Genomic DNA, 21,199 nt, shown 5'->3' with positions numbered 1-21,199 from the left:
TCGTAACAATTACCATCATCCGGGGGATTGGAAAGCGATGTACCTCTCATCATTTCAAAATTAAATGACAATAAATCGATAGGAATTTTGTATTTGCGTGCAAAGTTCTGCTGAGTACCTTTTTAAAAAAACAACACAAAAGCCACATTTTTTATTATCTTTATTTTTCGTTTTAAGAAACTTAACAAATTTTCTTAAAACTAAAAATGCATTTCTATCCTAGTATTCAGAATTCTAATATTGTAATCGTTCAAATTTATGTAAAATTTATCTAATTTATGTCAAATTTACCTGTTAAGAATGCTTGGGTGAAAAAAAATCCCGGTAACCAAAAAATGCAAGGAGGACCGTCGTTATACCAATCTTGTAGAAATTTCAAGCGAGACAATAAGTCGTTTATATAACTCCCCAGAGGTTTCAAAGAAGGGTAAGATTTTGATTTCCATAGTGAGGGTATTCTACCATTCAAAATACTGGAATACACCTCTTCAAGATCAGCAGACATAACAGCCAAGCCCTAAACAGAAAAAACATTACATGAGAAATAACTTGATAAATGAAAAATATATTTGCGAAAAGAAATTCACAAATTAAAACATGAAAATTTAATTTGAAATATCTTAAACTAATATATGTGCATATGTTGTGTTACAAAATAATACCTTTATAGCTTTTAGAAGATTTATTAGACTTGAACGAACCACCGATGTCAAACTGTTAAACCGCACCATTTCTTGTACTAAAACTGTATTCATGCTCTAAAAATAGGAAATAAGGTTACGTTTTAGCATGCTTCTAATAAAGAGATGTGAAAACTGATAAAATTGATAAAATATATATGAACAATTTACCTGATTGTAAGACGTAGGAAACTTTCTCAGAGCAGCGTCTGTGTCATACTTTAATGGGAGTTTCGCTAAAATATCACCTGCAACATCACTGATAACATTATCGTCCGAATTTCCGTCTCCAGATGTGGCGCGAGTCTAAAATACAGACTTCATTCAAATTCATTCAAATTCATTCAAATTTTACATAATCTCAGACAGATAACAATAATAGAACGATATCTAAAAATATTTTTTTGAAACTACCTGAGTCAAAAGTATCGTATCAAACAGAAGCTGAGTTTCTTGCTGATCTTTTGTGATATCTGCATTTTCATGCATGCCAAATACCTCAGGCTGAGGATCGAGCGGGAGACTTTTTACATATTCGATATAAGAATCATACTAGATAAAAATGTTAGTAAAATAACAAAGACTAAACAGTTTTTCGGCAAAAATAGTGACAGAGTAGACAAGAATTATGACTCACTTCACCGGAAGAGGGAGCATAGTAAATGCCACTTTCAGAGAAACTAAACTTCTCTTTAAGAATCTCAGGCGTGTAGCACGAGTTTAGGATGGTCATTAGTGTACGTCGATCTTTGCTATCAGTAACGCGACCCCCATAGTTACACTCCCCCGTTAAATACTTTATTGCATCGAATGGCACATCCTACATAAAAGCATTGAAAAGCAATTAAAAAAATGATTGTAAAGAATTTTATAGAAATTAGATTTAAAATATTCAAAAACATACATCATATTCATTGAGGAACATCTGTAACTGCCTGACACTAATACGTAAGTCTGTTTCGTTAAACTCATATGGGATGTTCCATCCTAGTGGTCCAAACTTCCTTCTCTCTTGTATCAAACCGTGGAAAAAACAAAGTCCAAACAAAAGCTTTTTAAACTCATTCTAAAATTTTAACAAAAGAAAATAGTATCATCATAATTTTGTTAGTTCTCAAAATTTTTTACTCATTCAGTTGAATTTACCGGTTTTTTGCATCCATTAAAAAAACTTTGATCACATATTGGATCACTTAAATATGACCGAATGATATTTGCTCTCAGGCCTTTGGGTGGTTCTTTTGTTAACTTGATGCCATTTTGCAAAATTGAAACTGGAAATTGGGGTGAAGGATAACTGGAGAGCCATAGTCGAAAAGCTGGATGTGTTGTCTCTGGACTTAATTCCTTCATAAATACAAAAAAAAACAAAACTGATCAAGTAAAAGAAAATTATCTACCTGCACAAAAAGTTAACAAACATTTGAACTAAATATGATATTTGCAAGATGATTAATTACCTCACAAATCTTTTCAAGAGTTGGCATCCAAGAAACTGCAAGATGACAATTCTGTAACATTACCCAGGTTCCTTCCCTTTTACCTTTCTCAATCATTTTCAAAGCAATAGGTCCTTGGCCCTGACCAAGAGATAATGAATTAAACTTTGTACCACTAAATCCCTGAATTACAAATACAATAGCTTTAAAAATACTTAAATAAATTTTAACTTTTTTTATTACACTTTATTTTAAAACAACATTTACAAATATTCATTAAAACATCAGCTATAAAACAAATCTGATTGCTTGAAAATTTCGAAAACATTTAAAATTGAATTATCCATTGATAACTCAACAAAGAAAAAGATAATAACACACCTGATCATCAGCAAACTTAAGTAAAGAAGCAGTCGGGTCAGAGCCAGGAGAAAGAACAAATATGATTGGTAAAGAGCAGTTTGAATCTTCAAAAGACTTTGCTAAATCAAAAGGTGGGGGTTCAACATACTTTTTTCCAAACTCATTCCTGACAAAATTTTGAACAGCAGGAATAACCTAAAGAATTTAAAAATATTGTTCACTTAGATTGCTTTGCTATGACCTCAGTAGAGATCATTTGCTCTTAAACATTCATTATATCTAAAGCTTAAAAAATGTTTATATCCAGGAACTATTTTCAAGCATTTCTTTTCACCTTGTCAGGTCTAATACATCGAAGCACAATGATTTTTTGAAATTGTTTTAAGGATTCATTCCATTTCCCAGGAAGCGGTTCTGTTTCTGGTTTCTAAAACAGAATGATGTTGTCATGATCAGCTGATAACTTGATAGTCCATAAAGTAAGAAATAAAAATAAAGTAATTAGATTGAAATTAAAAAATTAACGATCTGTTACATTGCTGTCATAAATCTTCATCCATCCAGCCTCATTTTCTGTAATACTTAAATGAATATTTGAAAATGATTGTAAATCTTGTAAAACACAAAGTCTGTCCCATGACTGCTTTGGTAGCCATTCACAGGGATTTCTGTTTGGATTATCAAGAGCAACACCTCCTGTGAGAAGAAAACGCCATTCACTTTGACTAATTTCTTTCTTTTGCCTCAAAAGGTTCACACAGAGCAAGAAAGAGAAAAGCAACTAAAAAATATGTATGTATGTATGTATATATATATATATATATATATATATATATATATATATATATATATATATATATATATATATATATATATGTATATATATATATATATATATATATATATATATATATATACATATATATATATATATATATATACATTTGTTTAAACAAAATTTGTTTAATTTGTTAAAATTTATATACTGTGTATATATATATACATTTGTTTAAACAAAATTTGTTTAATTTGTCAAAATTTATATACTGTGTGTATATATATATATATATATATATATATATATATATATATATATATATATATATATATATATATATATATATATATACACAGTTAAACAAATTTTGATTAAATCAAAGAAAAAAAACTCCTTTGCAAGCTTACAATTGTTAAAAAAAAAAAATAGACGCATTAAGATTGCTTGTTAATCCTTTTTTTCAAAACATAAAAATGTAATAATTTTAATAAAAATGAAATATTTCTCTAAAACTGTTTTGACCAGTTCATTAATTTTTTTTTTGATTCAGTTTTATAAAGAGTAAATAAGAAAACATACTAGAAAATATTTTTAAAAAAAATCGGCATACAAATTTTTAAATTGATTTTCTTCTTAAAACAACTGTCACTCATAACCAGACCCTTACAGAGGGTGAGTGAGGTTTAGGCCGCTTTAATATTTTGAGATTTCTTATATACCATGCATTTACATCTGTCCACCTCATCATTAACAAAAAAAGCTAAAAATAATCCTACCAATCATTTGCACATGAAGAAAAAAGGCAGCTAGAGTTTACTTCCTGTATTACTGCTTAGACACCTTTATATGTCCCTGTCATTTTTGCATGATTATCATTGGCCTAACCAATACATTTTAAAAAGAAATAGCATGACATCAAGTATATTTTGTAGGATCTTCATCCAGTAACTGCTTTTAGCACGATGTTCTATTAACAGAAGGTGATTAACAGACTTTTCAGCTCTTGCTACTTTACTGGCTGATTTGAATACTACATAATTTTTTAAATTTAAAGTTAAGTTTTCATGTGATGGGCATCTTATCTTTTAACTTTCTCCATCCTCTGACAATATTCCATCCAGATTGTGCACTGAAAGATGACTGACTTTTATTACTTTTTTTAGCAATAAAGCATGGTATACAGTACATAGATTGTTTCTCTTTACTCCAGCATAGCCAGTCTCTTGTGCATATCTCACCATTTAGAAAAGTTTTGGTGAGTAAGAACAAAGGTAATGCACTGTTGGCAGCATATTATGGAATGCTATTGGGAAAATTAAAGCAAGTCATTTTAAGAAACAGGTCCATTTGGGTAACATGGTTCTTGTCAATAGTTCAAATGTCGAGTTCTACCATAGAGTTTTAATTGGTTGCAGATGCAGTCATTACATTCCTTGGATTTGTTTGCTCTCTCAATATCAAGTTTTCTGCCATTTCTTTTATAACTTCTTCCTTCTCTTCAAACTCTGAACATATGTTGTTACCTGTATCAAGGCCCCAGCAGTTGAATACATTTGAGTTACTGCTGGCAAAAATAAAATCACTATTTACACTTGAGGCATTACATTGTGTCACTAAGACTTTCTGGGACTGTGCAGAGTGAGGTTGTTGAGCAAACAAAGCAAATGATGTTATGGTGCTCATTTTCTTTTTAATTTTATCTTTTAATATCCTCTTCTTTTGCTTACTTACACCACTTTCACTTTCACACTTACTCTCTTCATGAGCCAATTAATCAAGTAAAACAAAATCAAACCGAAACTGTAAATAAGTAGCTAATATTATTTTTATTGTATATTATTTTTATTGTATACAAACAAAATAACACCACACTATACCAACTGATCTCTTATTTTCTCTAGAAAGTTGTGTTCTATTAATTCTGCTGCTTTTATAGGCAATTTACTATGCTCAATTTCAACAAAAATAAGAAATACAGTAAAAGAAAGAAGAACTTTCTAATTAATAAATGAAATTGTAAAATAGCATCAAAATAATTATCTCCCATTAAGTTTAAAGGTTATAATCATTAGGGGTGTCCCAGATAGCTTGTTTTAAATATCTGGCCGGATAATTTTTATTTACAAAACCTGTAACAGGTATTTTATTTAGCCAAATATTACAAAATATCACAACGGTAAAGACTCTACAATGACAAGTTTTGTTTGGAAACTTTTTAAAATAAATGATCCTTCTGAATTGATAGCAATTTGCATTCCATGTGGAAAGCAGATAAGCAGGGGATCTAATAATTCTGGTCAAAAATCGTTTTCTACAACTCCTCTGCACAATCACGGCAAAAAGTTTCATTTAAAACTATATAAAGAGGAAAGAGAAAATAATATTGAACCTTCAACATCTTCAATTCCACTAGAACGTTCAAAAGGTAGCATGCTAATTTAAAAAAAAAAATGTGTGAAATGAAAAAACAAATGTCTATTGAAGATAGTATTTCATCAAAAAAGATATGGGATATTAATGATGAAAAGTCAAAACAAATACATAAAAAAAGAGCTATGATGATCGCTTTAGATAACCAACCATTCAGTATTACTGAAAGTCAATATGTTAGAAAGCTGGGAAATTAATTCAAAAAGAAGACATATTTTAGTTAAAGATGATGCTGCAAATATGTCTCTAGGAAGTAAACTTGCTCAAATAACATCAGTTCATTGCACAATTCATTTATTACAGCTTGTGATTAAGGATGCAGTTTTATCCCAAAGATTAGTAATAGATTTATTAGCTAAAGCATGTAGGATAGCAGGCCATTTTAATCATTTATCAAAGGCATGTACAGAATTTAAGTTATTGCAACAACATAATGAAACACCTCTACTTTTAGTGCATGATGTCCCCACTTGTTGGAATAGTGCATACTTAATGTTAGAACGACTTCAGAAACTTAAAAAGAGCAGTTTAAATATATTTAGCTGATCATAATGAGCTGCCAACATTCACATCAAATGATTGGAAATTCATTGAAAGTCTATTGCATATTTTGAAACCTTTATTATGTACTTTTCAAAGATTTTTATCAAAAGTTGATCAAAAAGATGATACAGTTCAAATAACAAAACATCTTTTAGCATCTTTAAATAAGAGATTCTTTTCTCAAGAAAATCTAGATATTACAAATGATGAGAGATGTGTTTTATCCACCATTATTGATCATCGCTACAAGCTCAAATTTCTTCCTATTGATAAAAGAGAGCAAGCAAGATCAATCCTATTAGATTGTAGTAAAAAATCATCCTATTAGGCTGTAGTGAAAAATCAACGAAATAAAAATGAACTTTCACCAGACGTTATTAATATTGCTACTAGTTCCAATCATTTTACACCAAAAACCAAAAAATAAGAAAGTTGATTTGACAGAGAATGACTTTGATTCTTGCTTTTTAGAACTTGCAGAATGTGAAGGAAATGGAGGTAAGAACTTTTTTCTGTTTGTAAGAAAACTTACAACAAACTTGTCATTAAATAGTACTTAAAAACTAAGTAAGAATATTAATTTTTATTATCATTATCAAAAACTAAATAAGAATATCAACTTTTATTATTATTATCAAAATTCATTCAACTATTATTTTATTATGACATATTACTGTATATTATAGATAACAGATTTTAGTGCTATATTTATCTAATAATTGTAAAAGCTTTGTAAGTTGTTTATGAAAACTGCTTTGCCATTTTTATCTTATTTCATAAAATATAATTACAAAATTCGTATTTTGTAACTTCATTTGTAATCATTTTTCAGAAAATAATGGTCATATAAATTCAGATCAAGTCTCCCTGTGCAAGCTGCTGATGTCAAGAAGTTAATGTTTTCTTTAATCAATCTATTATAGATAAAAACAATGATCGGCTTTAAATTATTGGAAATATGAAGAAAAGTTTCCACTGCTAAAAAATTTAGCCCTCAAATTATTAGCACCACCAGCATCTTCTGTATTTTCAGAGAGATTGTTTTCTGTATATGGAAATATTTATGAGAAAAAGCGATCAAGGCTGTTACCTCAACACGGAGAAATCTTGTTGTTTATACATCATAATGCTAATAAATTTATAAATGAGTGATCAAATCTTTAATTCTTGTGTACAGCTAGTTCTTAATTCAATTTGAATAATATTTTATTGAATCATTTTTAAAATTTAATTTAGATCAATTTATTTTTTAGATTATTTAAAAAGATGAACACATTAAAGTTTGTGTTCTAGGTTTTGTCATTTTGTCATTCTGTATCTTTAAGACTGTAGCAATAGCTTATATAATTTTTTTTGTTATTATTGATAAACATGAAGTATGAGGTATAACCAACCGGATTATTTTATTATCTGGCCGGATACAGGATACTGGATAATATACAAATTCGGCCCAGATATCCAGCCGGATAACCTATCTGGGACACCCCTAATAGTCATTAAAAACTAATATAGATTTTTGAAGTAATAAGTAACAAATATGTATTATCTATAGCTTGCAAAGAAACATGTAGGGGATATTTTAAATAATAGTTTTAATGTTTATTGTTGCTGCATCAATTTTGATTTAATATTTTATTGATTTACTTTACTATTGTGTATGAAAAAATTTAAAAATGGTTGTTTTAATATGAAATCCTACAGGGTTTAACTTAAAAAGTTTTCTTAAAAACAAAAAAAAAATTTCAGGACAATATTTTCTTCAGTTTTTATCTTAACATTGTTAATCAAGTTCTTATTAGAATCTTAATGCGCCAATTTTTTTGAAACCACTGTATTTACTTTATAAAACTCACAAAGAAATTTAGTTGTTGAAAGTTTAGTACAATACTACATCCAACTTAAAGCATGTAAATTGAATAAGAAAATAAATTTTAAAACACATCCTTAAAAAAAAAATAGAAAGAAGAAAAAATTTGTTTTAAGAATGTTTTGGTTTAATATCTGTACTAAGAAAATGAGTGATTTGTTATATCTGACCTTATCTTTTTCAAATAGTGAGCGACAGATGTTGCAGTACAATGAATAAGTAAAATATGTTTCCAATATATTCAATCTGAATATAAGCAAGAAAATTTAATGTAAATATATATTTAAATTTTACTCTAAAAATTAATAATGACTTTTAATTTTTTGTAATAAAAGAGCTTCATTGTCTTAAAGAAATAAGATACCTTCTAGGAAGATCTCCTGATTTCTCAGAATTATCTATTGCACTAAAAAATAGATTGATGAACCAAGTGAGTGAATATTGATACATAGGATCAATACTTGCAAGGTCAGCTATTGTAAAGAACAGGTTCGCAGAGTACACAGAAATTTGTTTGTAGCCAAAACGTGCTAAATCAATTTTATTTTCTGTCTCCTCAGCAACAGCCTATAATTAGCAATAGTAATCTAGTCATTATCTTTGAATAAAATACAGTTTAGTTGACCACTGAGCTAATAAAGTTGACTAAGTTACATAAACAGTATTTGTGTATATGAACTTGATCTTAAATCTTAAAATATTGAAAATATAGGAGTTTATATATAAATCACTAATATAAATATTATATTGCTTTGAAACACTTTACAACATAGCACTCAATTACAGAGAATGTATGATATACAACCTTATGTCAATCAAGTTACAAAAACTCAATATAAAGCACAGTAAGAAATAATACTGAAATTGAAGTTTTAATGAAAATAAACAAACAAAAAAAAAAACATTTTAAAATTAGCTATGCCTGTTTTTCAGCAATTTCATTAGATAGCACTTTTGATGAAGATAATATTTGAATTGCAGTTTCATCTTCTAAAATATTCCCTTCTGATGAAGAAAGAACTTCTAATATCTTACCTTCAATTTCTTGTAATTGCCTGAGAAAGATTACAGAATTTTTAAAATATAAAATGGATATCAATTTAGTAAGCTTTAAAAATTATAACATTTTTTACTTTTTATTATCTGCACTTTGAAGAATGAGTGCATTTTTTTCTTGTTCTAGTTCAGGCCGCTCTCTAGCAACAACAATTCCAAGCAACTGATCTTCTAAACCTTCATTTGTAATCATAAAATTAAGCAGTGTTACTTTTACTGCTGTTTCTGGTTGATAGTGAGGGTTAGACAATTTTGTTGTTATATAAAATCTAAAATAAAATTTTGTTTTGTAAAAAAAAAAAAAAAAAAAAAAAAAAAAAATTAACAAAGTAAAAATGTTGAGAAATACTTAAGAAAAGGAAAGAAATAATTTATTTTTCTGCACATGAAACTATGCAATTAAACCTTTTAAAAACTTTGATTTTATTTTTTTTTGTAATTTTTAAAAGAAAATTTAAAACATTTTTAAAAACTCAAAATGTGTAATTTACTGACACAAAATCCTTTGAATATTCAATGATACTATCTCCTAGTTTAAGGCACATTGTACCACCTTGTTTGAAAATCTGCTTCAAAAGTAGTGGCTCTAAAACTGGGTCTAATTCTTCACCCACATTTTCAAGTAGCACCTATACATATATAGAAAATTATCACACAGAATAGAAACATTTAATGGAAATGTTATTGATTAGTAGTCTTAAATTAAACAAAAATTTCAACATACAGGACTTCCAAATTGAATAGAGTTTTCTAATGTTCGAATATAATCAGCATCTGAGAGTTTAATAACTTGAAGTCTTCCTTTTTCCATATTCTTAATCCAACGATTTGCTTGACCTTGTGGATCAATCATAAGCGGCCAGCGATTTGAGTTACTGGGAAATCAAATATATATATATATATATATATATATATATATGTATGTATGTATGTATGTATGTATGTATGTATGTATGTATGTATGTATGTATGTATGTATGTATGTATGTATGTATAGAGAGAGAGAGAGAGAGAGAGAGACACACACACACACACATATACACTGTGTAGAAAAAGTTTTCATCCATTTATCCTGCACATTTTTCAAGTGTGATTTACTTTTTATTCAGCAAAGATCTAAGCATTATTTCAACTGAATTATGTCAATTAAACATTCATTTATTTGTAATTCTTGAATGATGTATGTTTTTGTGCCAAAAAAGTTTTCATCCACTCTTCATTTTAACATCAATTTGTTAACAAATCAGTATTAAATAACATTTTTTACATTTTTATTTTATACTTTAAATTTTTGTTAGATTGCTAAAATGAGAGTTGCAGAGGAAATCAGATCCCTTACTGTTAGGCAGGAAAATCACAGCAAAACATAAGAGAAATAGTAAAGAAATCACATGCAACTGTGGAGTCCATTATCAAGAAATACCAAACTACTAAAGAAAATTAAATTATTGCATCATCAAGCTATTCTCCAAGGAAATGGTCCTTTTCAGTGATGAATAAAAATTTAATATGCTTTCATCAGATGGAAGAGTTAAAGTTTGGAAGAGACCAAATCAAGTGTTTAAGACACAAAAATAGTGTCTAATGGTGAAGCATGGAAGAGGGAATGACTAATATTTAAAATAGCTAACCAACTTCATACACCTCCCCCCACCCCCTCACAATCTCCAGGTTTAAATCCTAAGTAGAAGAATTAGGAGCCACAATGTGAGGAATCAGCAACAACTACAACTAGTAAGTATGGAAGAGTGGAACACAATCGCTCTAAAAATTACTAAAAAAATTAGTTTGTACAATCAAAAACAAACTACATGAGGTAATGAAAGCTTATGATGGACACACAAATTATTAAATCACTGAGGAATTCCAGTAACAACTTTAGTTGATTTTTGTTAAGCGGAAGAAATATTTTTTATGAGCAAAACATACATCTTTCATTTCAAAATGCTGTATTTTATTTGTTATTCATTACTTTAAAAAATCTTTTTGTGCAATATTTCTTGAATAATTAATTGGCATAATTTAGTTGAAGTTATGCTTACATCTTTTCTGAATTGTGCAGGAGAGGTGGATGAAAAATTTTTTGACACGTGTGTGTATTATATATATATATATATATATATATATATATATATATATATATATATATATATATATATATATATATATATATATATATATATATATATATATATATATATATATATATAAATATATATATATATCTTACACTAAAGGGGTCTAAAACTTTAAACAGTAAGCCTTATCACCAATTTTTGTGCAAACCTAATAATTATGGCATTTTCAATAGAGAAACTGTCAGTAGGAAGGCCAAATATGTTCCAACTTCTTATCTTAACTGGGTCACCTAGAGTAAGTGTAGGTGAAACAATATCTGAGCATGATACACCTGCAAGTTTACATGTTTTGGTCCATTTTTCAGCTTGCTCCTAAATACATAAAAATTGTTTAACCTTAAAAGTATTTGACAAACATGTTGACAAAATATAATATGCAAAAAGAGTAACAAAATATTTATAAGAAGAATGACAAGATCAAAGATTGAAGATTTTAGTTATGGTAAAAAATATACAGTAACCTTTAATTGCTGATGAATGTAAAACAATATATATCAACTTTACTTATAAATGTCATGGGTTTACATATAAAGTTTTATTTTTCTTATTTATTTATTTTTTTGCCTTATAGGAAACTTAGTTTTCACATATTTAAAGTGAAAGATGAACTTTAAATAGCATTCTTAAGTAAATAAACCACATTTACAATAACAAGTTAAATTGGTAATTGGTCTAAAAGGCAAGTTTGCTGATTTAGTATCTTAATATGATTTTTCAGAAAAGTTTGCTGAATGAATGCAGAAACTGGAATTAGTCCTAAAACTTGAGAAGGCAAAGAGATAGAAAACAATAATAAAATAATAATAGAAAATACCTATGTTTTTGTCTGAAGGAAAGATTGGCAATTACCTAATGTGTTTTCATCTCAGACTGCCCCCTGAAAAACTAAGTGTTGCTTGCTTTTCTACCTCATGACACCTATTGCAATAAGAAATTAAAGAAAGGTTTTTGTTTAATTTGTGCCACGAGAGTTTTGCTTTGTCGGCCACAGAGAGTTTTGCTTTGTCAACCACATAAATCAAGATCTACCAAGCCCAAAAAAGAGATTTTGTCATGTATATAAGAACTGCTCAAAAGAAATCAGGCTAAAAGGATTCTGCTTTGAGTGTAGAATGAGTGATCACTTAGATCAATCTAGTACCCAAAACTTATGCTTTTAAGACCTGCTAAATTTAGGATGCTACAAATCTAACTTGGCATTCAACAGACTTTTTTTGTTTTTAAATTACATACCAAAAGTTAACAAATAGTTGCAGCAGTGAAGTTAAAAAAAAAACCATAAAAATATCATAAAAATCTTCTTCAGGAAAAGTCTCTGGACGCTAAAGTGTGAAAATCAATTAAATATTCAATTGCAAAAAAGTTGAAATCTTTTGTTGATAGAAAACTATCAGAACAAACATAAAAAGTTGTTTTGCTGGTACAAATAAATAAGTAAAAAGCCTTTGAGTTAATCTTGTGGAGACTAAAACATCGAAATAAGAAAAATCTCTAACCAATTCTGTTTAAAGCACATTAAGAAGTGTTTGAAGAAATATCATTAAATCATCTCAATTTTAAAATTTAATCTAAATTACTGAAGAATATTCCATCTCTATTAGATCTTTGAACCCTACTCACACCAAATCAATATACTGATATACAACAAAGAGACTCTAATCAAGTAGAAAAATACAAACAGATAAAAAAGCCGACAAACAAACAGATATACTGATTTGTAAATGTGGTACAACAAGCTCCTCTTAAAATTGTCAACCTATTTTAGTGTAAGGCTGCCAATATTGTCACACGTTATAAGGTACCTGCTTGATGCAAGTCAGCATGGATGTTGAAGGTATAAAGTAAAAAAACATCCTTTTGGCTGTTGCACCTAAAACAATCATAGAATCAACCCTCTGAAAAACATAATTACATGGTAATATATTTTCTTATGTGAAGACATAATTGAGTGAACCCTTTCCAGTTGTAAACTGGCTGCAACCCAAACACAGTTACTTGAAGTGTTTGGTAAACATTAGCTTGTTACTGTTCATTATTAATTGAAGATATTAAGAATTGAAGAACAAAAAATATTACGAATGTGTTTAGCTAAGAAAGATTTTTTGATAAGCCTAATAAAAAATCTACTCATAGATAAAGCTTTTTTCAAGAAGATGTGATAAAAGCATGTCTGAAATGTGGATCCATGATTTCTACATTAATACTTTGGGAAGAGAAGATCTTGAGGTTAGAATCTTAGTATGCATTTGATTTCAAATTCAAGAAGTACTTAACAATAGTTAGTTGCAAAAATACTGCTTCTAAAGTGATAAAAATACTGCTTCTAAAGTGATAAAAATAGTAATTATGTAAAGTTTATTTGTTTTTAAAGGTGATCCTCCATGTCAGATTTGATAACCGTGCAAAAAAAGAGAAGTATTCCTCATATAGATAATCCAAAAACCAGTTTTGAACAAATCTATTTTGTATGAGCATGCATTTAAAAAAGTTATAAAAGAATACTGAAAAAGATGAAATTAGGACATTAAAAGAGTTTTTAGTGAGGATAACAGTTTCACCTGTCTATAGCTTGAAGTAAATGCACCTAGATATGCTACTACTGCAGAAGAAACAAGCACATCCCCAGACAGGTTTTTGTATAACCTCGAAAGTTCTTTGGCTCTGTTACTCCATCTGTCTTTTTCCCCACCTAAGCCACCAATTAATTTCTCTGCACGTTCTAACTTTTTGCTGCACAAATCAATCTGATGTTAAAAAGACTATCAAAATAGTATCAAAAGTACCTGAAGTTGAAAATAATATATTTAAAGTATCACTTTTAAATATCATAAATACATAATAAATCCATTTAAAATCCCATCTGAAACTTGATATGCCTTCTCCTACTTTGTATTAAAATTTATTCCTTACTAAACCCATTTAAAAAAAAATTTTAAAGCATTTTTGGTGGAAAAAATAAAAATATTTTACATATATCATACCTGGTACTCCAAATCTTCTTTCATTTTGGTATTTTCTTCAAATTTTTTTTGAAGTCGCTCTAATTTGTCTTGTACTTCTTTTAAACTCATTCGTTTTTTCTCTAAGCTCTAATAAAAAAATTATTTATGATGATAGTCAATCTAACATTTAAGAAAAAAATGTTTGTATAAAATAGCATCCAGAGTTAATTCAAAATAAAACATGCAACCACTTACAGCCATAGCTATAGTTAAATCAGCCTCTGCAAGACTCAGTGCTTCTTTTTTAGGGGCTACTACCTTTGCAACTCTGTTTTAAAAAATAAAAATTTGTTCAAAAAGTGCATAAAATACAATTATAAAACACAGATTAGTTATTTGAGTTTTGTTTAGACTTTTTATAGGGAAAAAAACATTGTCAGTATTATGCCAGATGTAAACAAAATCAAATATTACCGATCATAAGCTTCAATTGCAATTACCCATTTGCACAGACCTTCAGCAGCTGTCGATGCTAAGCGAATCTTTTCAGGAACAAACTCAGGATCACATATGTATAGTTCTCTAACAGCTTTAATGTATGCTGAAGGAATATTATCCTAAACAAATGTAAAAAAATAAACTCAATTTTGATAAATTTAGAAAGAAAATGACAACAACAAAAGAAAATCTCTCATTTTTTATATTACAAATAAAGCTAATAGCATCAGCAATTGTTTCTATTGAATAAAAATCTTTTTTAGAACAGAACTTTGCCAAAATAATCTGCAAAAAAATTTAAAATTACCAGTAGTATTTCCTGAAATTCTCTTTAAAAGGTATACTTAAATTAACTAAACCAAATATGAGCCATAAGACCTATCTAACCAACTTCTCCTTACTAATAAAAAGTTCCATTAGAATGAATGCAACTTTTTGTGAGCAAGGATAAAAAAAAAAAAAAGAAAAAAGAAAAAAAGAAAAAAAAGAAGATAGACTCATTATTAGAACCTTAAATATATTTTAATTAGTTTAAATTAAAACATGGAAAATGTTGAATCAAGTTTGTAAAAATAAACAATATCAGAGTTTTTAGAAATGTCTTAAAGAGACATTTTTTTAGAAATTGTTACTGTTATTTAACCAGCAGCAATAAAAAAAATATGTTTTCAGATAATATGTAACAACAACTTACTTTATCAAATGTTTTCAAAGATTCCAAAAATTTCATATCACCCAATAATTTACGAGACGGTCCCCAGAAATCCTCAATTCTTTTACCTTCATTTTAAATATTAATTTTGGTAACTTTTAAACTTTATTTTTAACTTGTGTAAATGATAAAACTATTTACAAAAGTTCTTAAGAACTTATAAAAAATATCACTGTAAATAATTAAGATTGTTTTAAAAAAGTATACATACAAAAAAAAGAACCATTCATAAATTATATCTATAGTTATCAGAAATCTTTGTTACCAGTTGCTGGATCTGGAACTCTTTCTGGTTTTATTCCTTTTAATGTACAAATAGCTTCCATGACAAGTTTTACACCAGCAGGAGGGCTTTTCATAGTTTTTACTACTGTTATATCTTGGGGTGTTAGGGTATTAAGTGCCATTAGAGCAGATTCTAAAATGGGAATGGCTTCACCTAGTTCTCTATCGCATTCATCTTTAATAAGTTTTGCAGCATTTGCTTGTACATTTGCTAACTCTTCATCTGCTTTGACAATCTTTAATAAAAAAGTAAACATATTGTTAAACCATTTCATTTTTATCCCATTTTAAAAACAAAGAATAACAAACCACAATAAATATTGTGATAACTTTAGTAAAAGTTGCGAAAAATACAAATCTTTAAAAAATAAACCTTTTCAGTTTTTGCTACTTCCACAGAATCTATAGCAATAACTTTCATCACTTCGTCAACTTCTTTTTGAGCAACAACTAACTTGGGTTGTAGATTATGTAACTGTACCTGCATTGTTGAAACCTAAATAGAGAGAGATCTAACAAATTTAGAAAAAAGCCCATAAATCTGAAAAATTAAAAATTGTAGTTTAAAAACTCCACAGTTAAAAACTTTATACTAACAATCTCACAAAGCTACAAATCCTGAAAAACTATAAACCTGGAAAGCTGCTGATGCTAATTTTTCTAAACCGATATTGTATCGCTTTTCTTGTTTCATTACAGAACTAATTAAAAAAAGAATGGTATTTAAACTGAAAAATTAACTGCTTTTAATAAGAACAGAAAGATTGCACTAACTGTAAACAAACAAAAAACAGCACTAGAACATTACTAAATAATTGCAACAATTTTAGTATTAAAAATTAATAGAACTTTGCTTTAGTTTTTTTAGTTATAATAAAATTACCAAGTAAAAAAAAAATTAATTAAAAGAACAGCAATTCATACTCCTGCTTCAAGCATAATAAACTTTTGAATGTGCTAATTAACTCAAGATAAGATGTAGGGGTAACATAGTTATGACGTTTAAGCTCATAGAGGTATCTTTTTGAAAGGTTTCTTGATGTCACATGAAAGTTTTTACACATCTGCACACAGCCATCAATAACATCAGCTGGTAGATTAATATTTGAAAGAAAGCGCTGAGCTACCACAGTCAATGCATCTTCTGGCCATTCCTATCAATACAGGAAGTATTTAAGTTTAAGTTGATATGGAGAAAACTCTTTTGCTTAACCATTTTCTACACTTTTAACCTATACCAACCATTCAACTACTTTAGCAGTTCAGTCCAGTCACCAGAAAATTAAATAAACATTTAAGTAAATAAAAAACCAAGTATATTATTCAAAAATAATACTTTATACAGTATAAAATATTATTTCTGAAAATATAACAAAATAAAATTAAAGCCAAAGTTTTACTTGGAACCAATCTATAGTACAACAATTAACTAGTGAAGGAAACATTCTTAATCGATTTCTGAATGATTCTCCAATAGGACTCATAGCAAGAACTATATGTAACATTTCTTTTGTTCTTTGCACAAACATGTTAAATAATGCCAATGGAGATCCATCAGTTTGCTTTGCATGATCTCTTTGTCTGAAAATCAAAGTTGCTTAACTTTTGTATTTCTTTACTATTTAAGAATTTTTTAACATAATTATTGCAGAACAGGTAGAAAACTATTTCATATTTAAAGTAAAATAAAAACTGATAACTAATTTCCTTCATATACAACCATAGCAGACATACTTGTCAATCAATCTCATTTTATCACATATTTCCAGCCTTTCATCCAAAGGAAATAAGTTGGGTACTTCACCAGCATTTAGAAGATTGTTCAGATCTTCAAGAAATGATTCCTCTTTAATTTGAGTATCTGTAAACAAGAAGACACTATGAACATCACTTTCTGCAGTTTTTCTTAATATTTTCTTAACATCTTCCCTCCATTCTGTACGTGTGTAACCACGACCAATTTCAACCTTTAAAAAAATCAAAAATTTTTAAAAAGAGCTATATGTAAGATAGAACAAAGTTATGAAGTCTATTTTATTCAGATAAAAAGGTTGTACTGAGTTTTTGAAAAATGTAAAACAATTTAAACTAAAAAATTTATTTCAATAAAGAAAAAATTATGACTTTATAACTTTTTTAAAATACTATTTTTAACATGAAATGACCTGATGCATTTCATAATCAGCCATAAAACAAGCTAATCGTGTTAAACTTTGTCGTCCACTTCCACCAATACCAACTAACAAACAATGCCCACGAGGTTGCTTTAAAACACGAGATATTCGAGATATATGCTCAATAGCAAATCTGTAGAAAAAGTAAGAAAATAAGCTACTGCCACAATGCATATTATAAAAATGTTGCCATAAAACCATCTCTGATTTGTTTAGGTTTAATATTAATTTTAAATGATCTAACATAAATATTGTCTCTAACAACATAATTAAAGCAACAAAAATATTTTTTGCAATAATTTCCATCAAAAAAGAGTTTATGCTAAAAGCTAACACAGCCCAGATTACCATGATTGAAGAACAAGTCACTAAAAAAACAGTGTTTAACGAAATAATCAGTATGTACCTGAAGAGTACAAGATTCATTGATTTTTTGCTAAGATTGTTAAACTCCTCTAGATAATTTTCTGAAGTTTTTCTCAATTGATCAATATCAATAACCTCTAAGTATGGCTTTGTATCTGCTCTGATAACAAAATCACAAAACATTATTTGATAAAGCTCAATTTGATCAACTTTTATTTTATCATTAAGATCCATAAATAATTGATTTAAGTCTGTTTTTAACTCAGTTTGAATAATTTCTTTCACATGCTCAACAAACCATGCATGATCACTGTCATCTACCAGACGATCATAAAAAACACGAAAGACCTGAAAAGAAAAAAATAAATACAACAACAATCTTTTCATAACCCATAATCTAGAACATGATAGTAATCATTATCAAAAAACCACTAAACAATACTTCATGAACCCAAAGGCGCTTCAATGATTCTAGGTTAGAAACTGTATTAGGTCTGGAAAGAAGGACTCCCTGAATAACACGTCCAATATCTCGTAAGTTAAATAAATAATGTGATTTAGCAGGAGTTGGCAGTAAGTTTTCCAATGCACTTCTGTACAATTCAATTGTTGCTTTAACAATTGTTTTACCAAATGATACAAACTGTTGTTGAAATTCTCTTTAATGTAAAAAAAAACAACAAAAAACATCAGCATCATCCTTATAAACATTTCATAACTGTATGATTATTAAAAATCTTTATCTTACTTTGTGGTGAAATGCCATTCAGTAATCGCATCAAATATTCTTATCATTTGCATAGTATCAAAATCATTTATAGCTATGGTATTGAAATGGCGCAAAAATCGGGGAGTTATTGGATTGCGACCACCACCTGGAGGACCCATAGCAGCTATGATTTGAATGTCAACAAGATGAATAGCAGATGTATCTTTTAAGTCATACCTAGTGAAATGTAAAAATGTTATCTAACTATTTTTTACTCTTTTCTGCTTTTACTCTTTAATGAAAAAATTTTACAAAACAAAACAATATGCTTTCATGATAATATTTCCACAATAGTAAATAATTTGCATTTTATTAATTTGAATAAATATTATGAAATTTTTTAAAAACATGAAATTTCATGGATATGTGTAGCAAACACTGCTAGTTAATTTAAACCTAGGTCCCATTTATAAGTAGACATAGGGATTCCGGAAACTTGTTGCACCAAGTTTGAGGTAGTGCCTGAGCATTGGGGTTAAGAAAACAACAAAAGCAATTAAAATTTAGTATTTCCTGTGCTCACAAACAATTAACTATTTAATACTGAATACCAAAATAGCATCAGTTAAAAGGAATTTAAAAAAACTTTCTGCACCAATCTTTATCAGGGCATTTTTAAATTGGTCTAATTTAGCTGAATATAAAACCAATATTCCAAACCTGCCACAATCTGGTGTTTGTTGAGCAGTTATAAGAACGAAAGGAAATGCCAATATATTTGAATTCCCTTTGATGGGAAAAAAATCAAGTAATTTGGTAGAAGAGTTCATTATGAGAACTAAAATTGGTTATTGTGAGTTACTAGTTAAAGATACTTTTAGTTAACTAAAAAGCTTGCTAAAATTGTTTGATGCTTGAAATATTTTAAAATGATCATGTGACACAGCATCTATGAACACTGGATGGATAAATGGTGTTGTAAAAGTACAAAATTTGATGATCTACAGAGATTTTGATCAAGTCATAGTACAATATGACTGCTAGCACTATTCTCTTTATAGAATTAAAAGTGTATGAAGTATGAAGTGTATGAAGAATTTTAAATGTATTAGACTTAATCAATCTAACTGCTTCAACAAAATCCACTTTCAACTATGAATTTGTAGCTGGTAAAACTTTATGATGACTTGCATGCATTAAAACTTTATGATAACTTGCAGAAGTACTACAAGAAAAGAAACTGAAATAGAAACTGTGGGAAAACCAGATTGAAAGAACAATTATAAATTTCCTTTTAAGATCTGTTTAAGTTTTCTCAACAATTACTTTTGTTGAGAAAACTTAAAATCACAAACTAAAAATGATTATATTAAAACTAGACATTAAGATAAACAAGTAGTAAAATAGACAAAACACATGTTATGTAAATGAAATTTGAATGATGCAATTCCTTCTTTTATCAGCTTGGTGATAACTTTTTTGTAATGCTCAACAATCCTCAACAAGAATTGCTTTTATTGTTCATTCCTGACCAAATCAAACTTTCTTAGAGTAATTTCTCTTTTGACTATACCATTGACTACCTAATGAACATTTGTTTTTTAGAGAACCACTATAGTATTCTGTTATGCCCTGGATCCTAAACAGTTCATTTGTTTCTCACAGATACCAAAGTTATCTCTTAGCCACTGGGAGAGCACATTTTTTGACATCTATATCTTGGTAAGTGTTCAGAAGCTGTAGCATATTCAAATCATTCTTTGGAGGGCATCAACTTCCAATTGCCTTGTGCCAAAAGTAAATATATATGAGACAGACAAAAAATGCAACCCATTTGATTGCTCTCAATTCTTGTTTGTGGAACATTCAATTATTTAGTGAAGATGACAATTTTAATGGCCTATAATGCCTTTGCTATCCACCTTGTTAGATGCAGAGCTCCTAGAATCCTGAAACTGAAATCATTTTTAGACCAAATTCTTAGGCAAAGAAGTGAGATTTGTAGTTACTATTTGCAATCATTTAGGTGTAGTTAAGTATATTCACTTGTTGTGCTTCCAGAAGAACCCTTGATCAGGATTTTCTTCATCCAGCATTGTCAAATATGACTTTTTATTTAAATGAAGACTACAGATTTTTGAACTTCCAAAAAATGTGGATACACTCCTCAACACTCCTTTTAATATTATTTCATGGGTGTGATGACAGCAAGCCAACTA

General features: G+C 28.5%; 1 protein-coding gene across 11 annotated transcripts in view; it reads right to left on the bottom strand.

Annotated features, from left to right (window-relative positions):
- LOC145186060 (dynein axonemal heavy chain 7-like) overlaps positions 1-21,199 on the bottom strand; it is a 50,969-nt gene that overhangs the window by 908 nt on the left and 28,862 nt on the right. For 8 of the 11 annotated variants that reach the window (XM_090096988.1, XM_090096989.1, XM_090096990.1 and 5 more), the window contains 34 exons: positions 19,020-19,217; positions 18,714-18,930; positions 18,312-18,619; positions 17,897-18,038; positions 17,466-17,698; positions 17,132-17,312; positions 16,656-16,885; positions 16,366-16,432; positions 16,105-16,227; positions 15,712-15,967; positions 15,429-15,514; positions 14,711-14,853; positions 14,492-14,564; positions 14,276-14,383; positions 13,853-14,038; positions 11,443-11,606; positions 9,881-10,031; positions 9,652-9,785; positions 9,234-9,425; positions 9,023-9,155; positions 8,465-8,667; positions 8,271-8,346; positions 3,018-3,263; positions 2,817-2,909; positions 2,501-2,677; positions 2,141-2,302; positions 1,827-2,027; positions 1,585-1,746; positions 1,318-1,500; positions 1,095-1,232; positions 852-986; positions 663-758; positions 292-517; positions 14-118 (listed from right to left, as the gene is read on the bottom strand). In XM_090096988.1, the coding sequence (XP_089953114.1) occupies positions 14-118; positions 292-517; positions 663-758; positions 852-986; positions 1,095-1,232; positions 1,318-1,500; positions 1,585-1,746; positions 1,827-2,027; positions 2,141-2,302; positions 2,501-2,677; positions 2,817-2,909; positions 3,018-3,263; positions 8,271-8,346; positions 8,465-8,667; positions 9,023-9,155; positions 9,234-9,425; positions 9,652-9,785; positions 9,881-10,031; positions 11,443-11,606; positions 13,853-14,038; positions 14,276-14,383; positions 14,492-14,564; positions 14,711-14,853; positions 15,429-15,514; positions 15,712-15,967; positions 16,105-16,227; positions 16,366-16,432; positions 16,656-16,885; positions 17,132-17,312; positions 17,466-17,698; positions 17,897-18,038; positions 18,312-18,619; positions 18,714-18,930; positions 19,020-19,217 (5,528 nt within the window). Of the gene's footprint in view, positions 1-13; positions 119-291; positions 518-662; positions 759-851; positions 987-1,094; positions 1,233-1,317; positions 1,501-1,584; positions 1,747-1,826; positions 2,028-2,140; positions 2,303-2,500; positions 2,678-2,816; positions 2,910-3,017; positions 3,264-8,270; positions 8,347-8,464; positions 8,668-9,022; positions 9,156-9,233; positions 9,426-9,651; positions 9,786-9,880; positions 10,032-11,442; positions 11,607-13,852; positions 14,078-14,275; positions 14,384-14,491; positions 14,565-14,710; positions 14,854-15,428; positions 15,515-15,711; positions 15,968-16,104; positions 16,228-16,365; positions 16,433-16,655; positions 16,886-17,131; positions 17,313-17,465; positions 17,699-17,896; positions 18,039-18,311; positions 18,620-18,713; positions 18,931-19,019; positions 19,218-21,199 lie in introns of those variants that run through there. The other 3 variants (XR_016455348.1, XM_090096996.1, XR_016455349.1) reach the window with 3 other exon arrangements.

The sequence above is a fragment of the Hydra viridissima genome, unplaced genomic scaffold (genome assembly GCF_058129835.1).
Source record: "Hydra viridissima isolate aposymbiotic clone 2 unplaced genomic scaffold, HvirCarnegie_v1 scaffold_9, whole genome shotgun sequence".
In the NCBI taxonomy this organism is placed as follows: domain Eukaryota; kingdom Metazoa; phylum Cnidaria; class Hydrozoa; order Anthoathecata; family Hydridae; genus Hydra; species Hydra viridissima.
The sequence above is the reverse complement of the archived record's forward strand: the minus strand, read 5'-3'. Positions and strand labels throughout refer to the sequence as shown.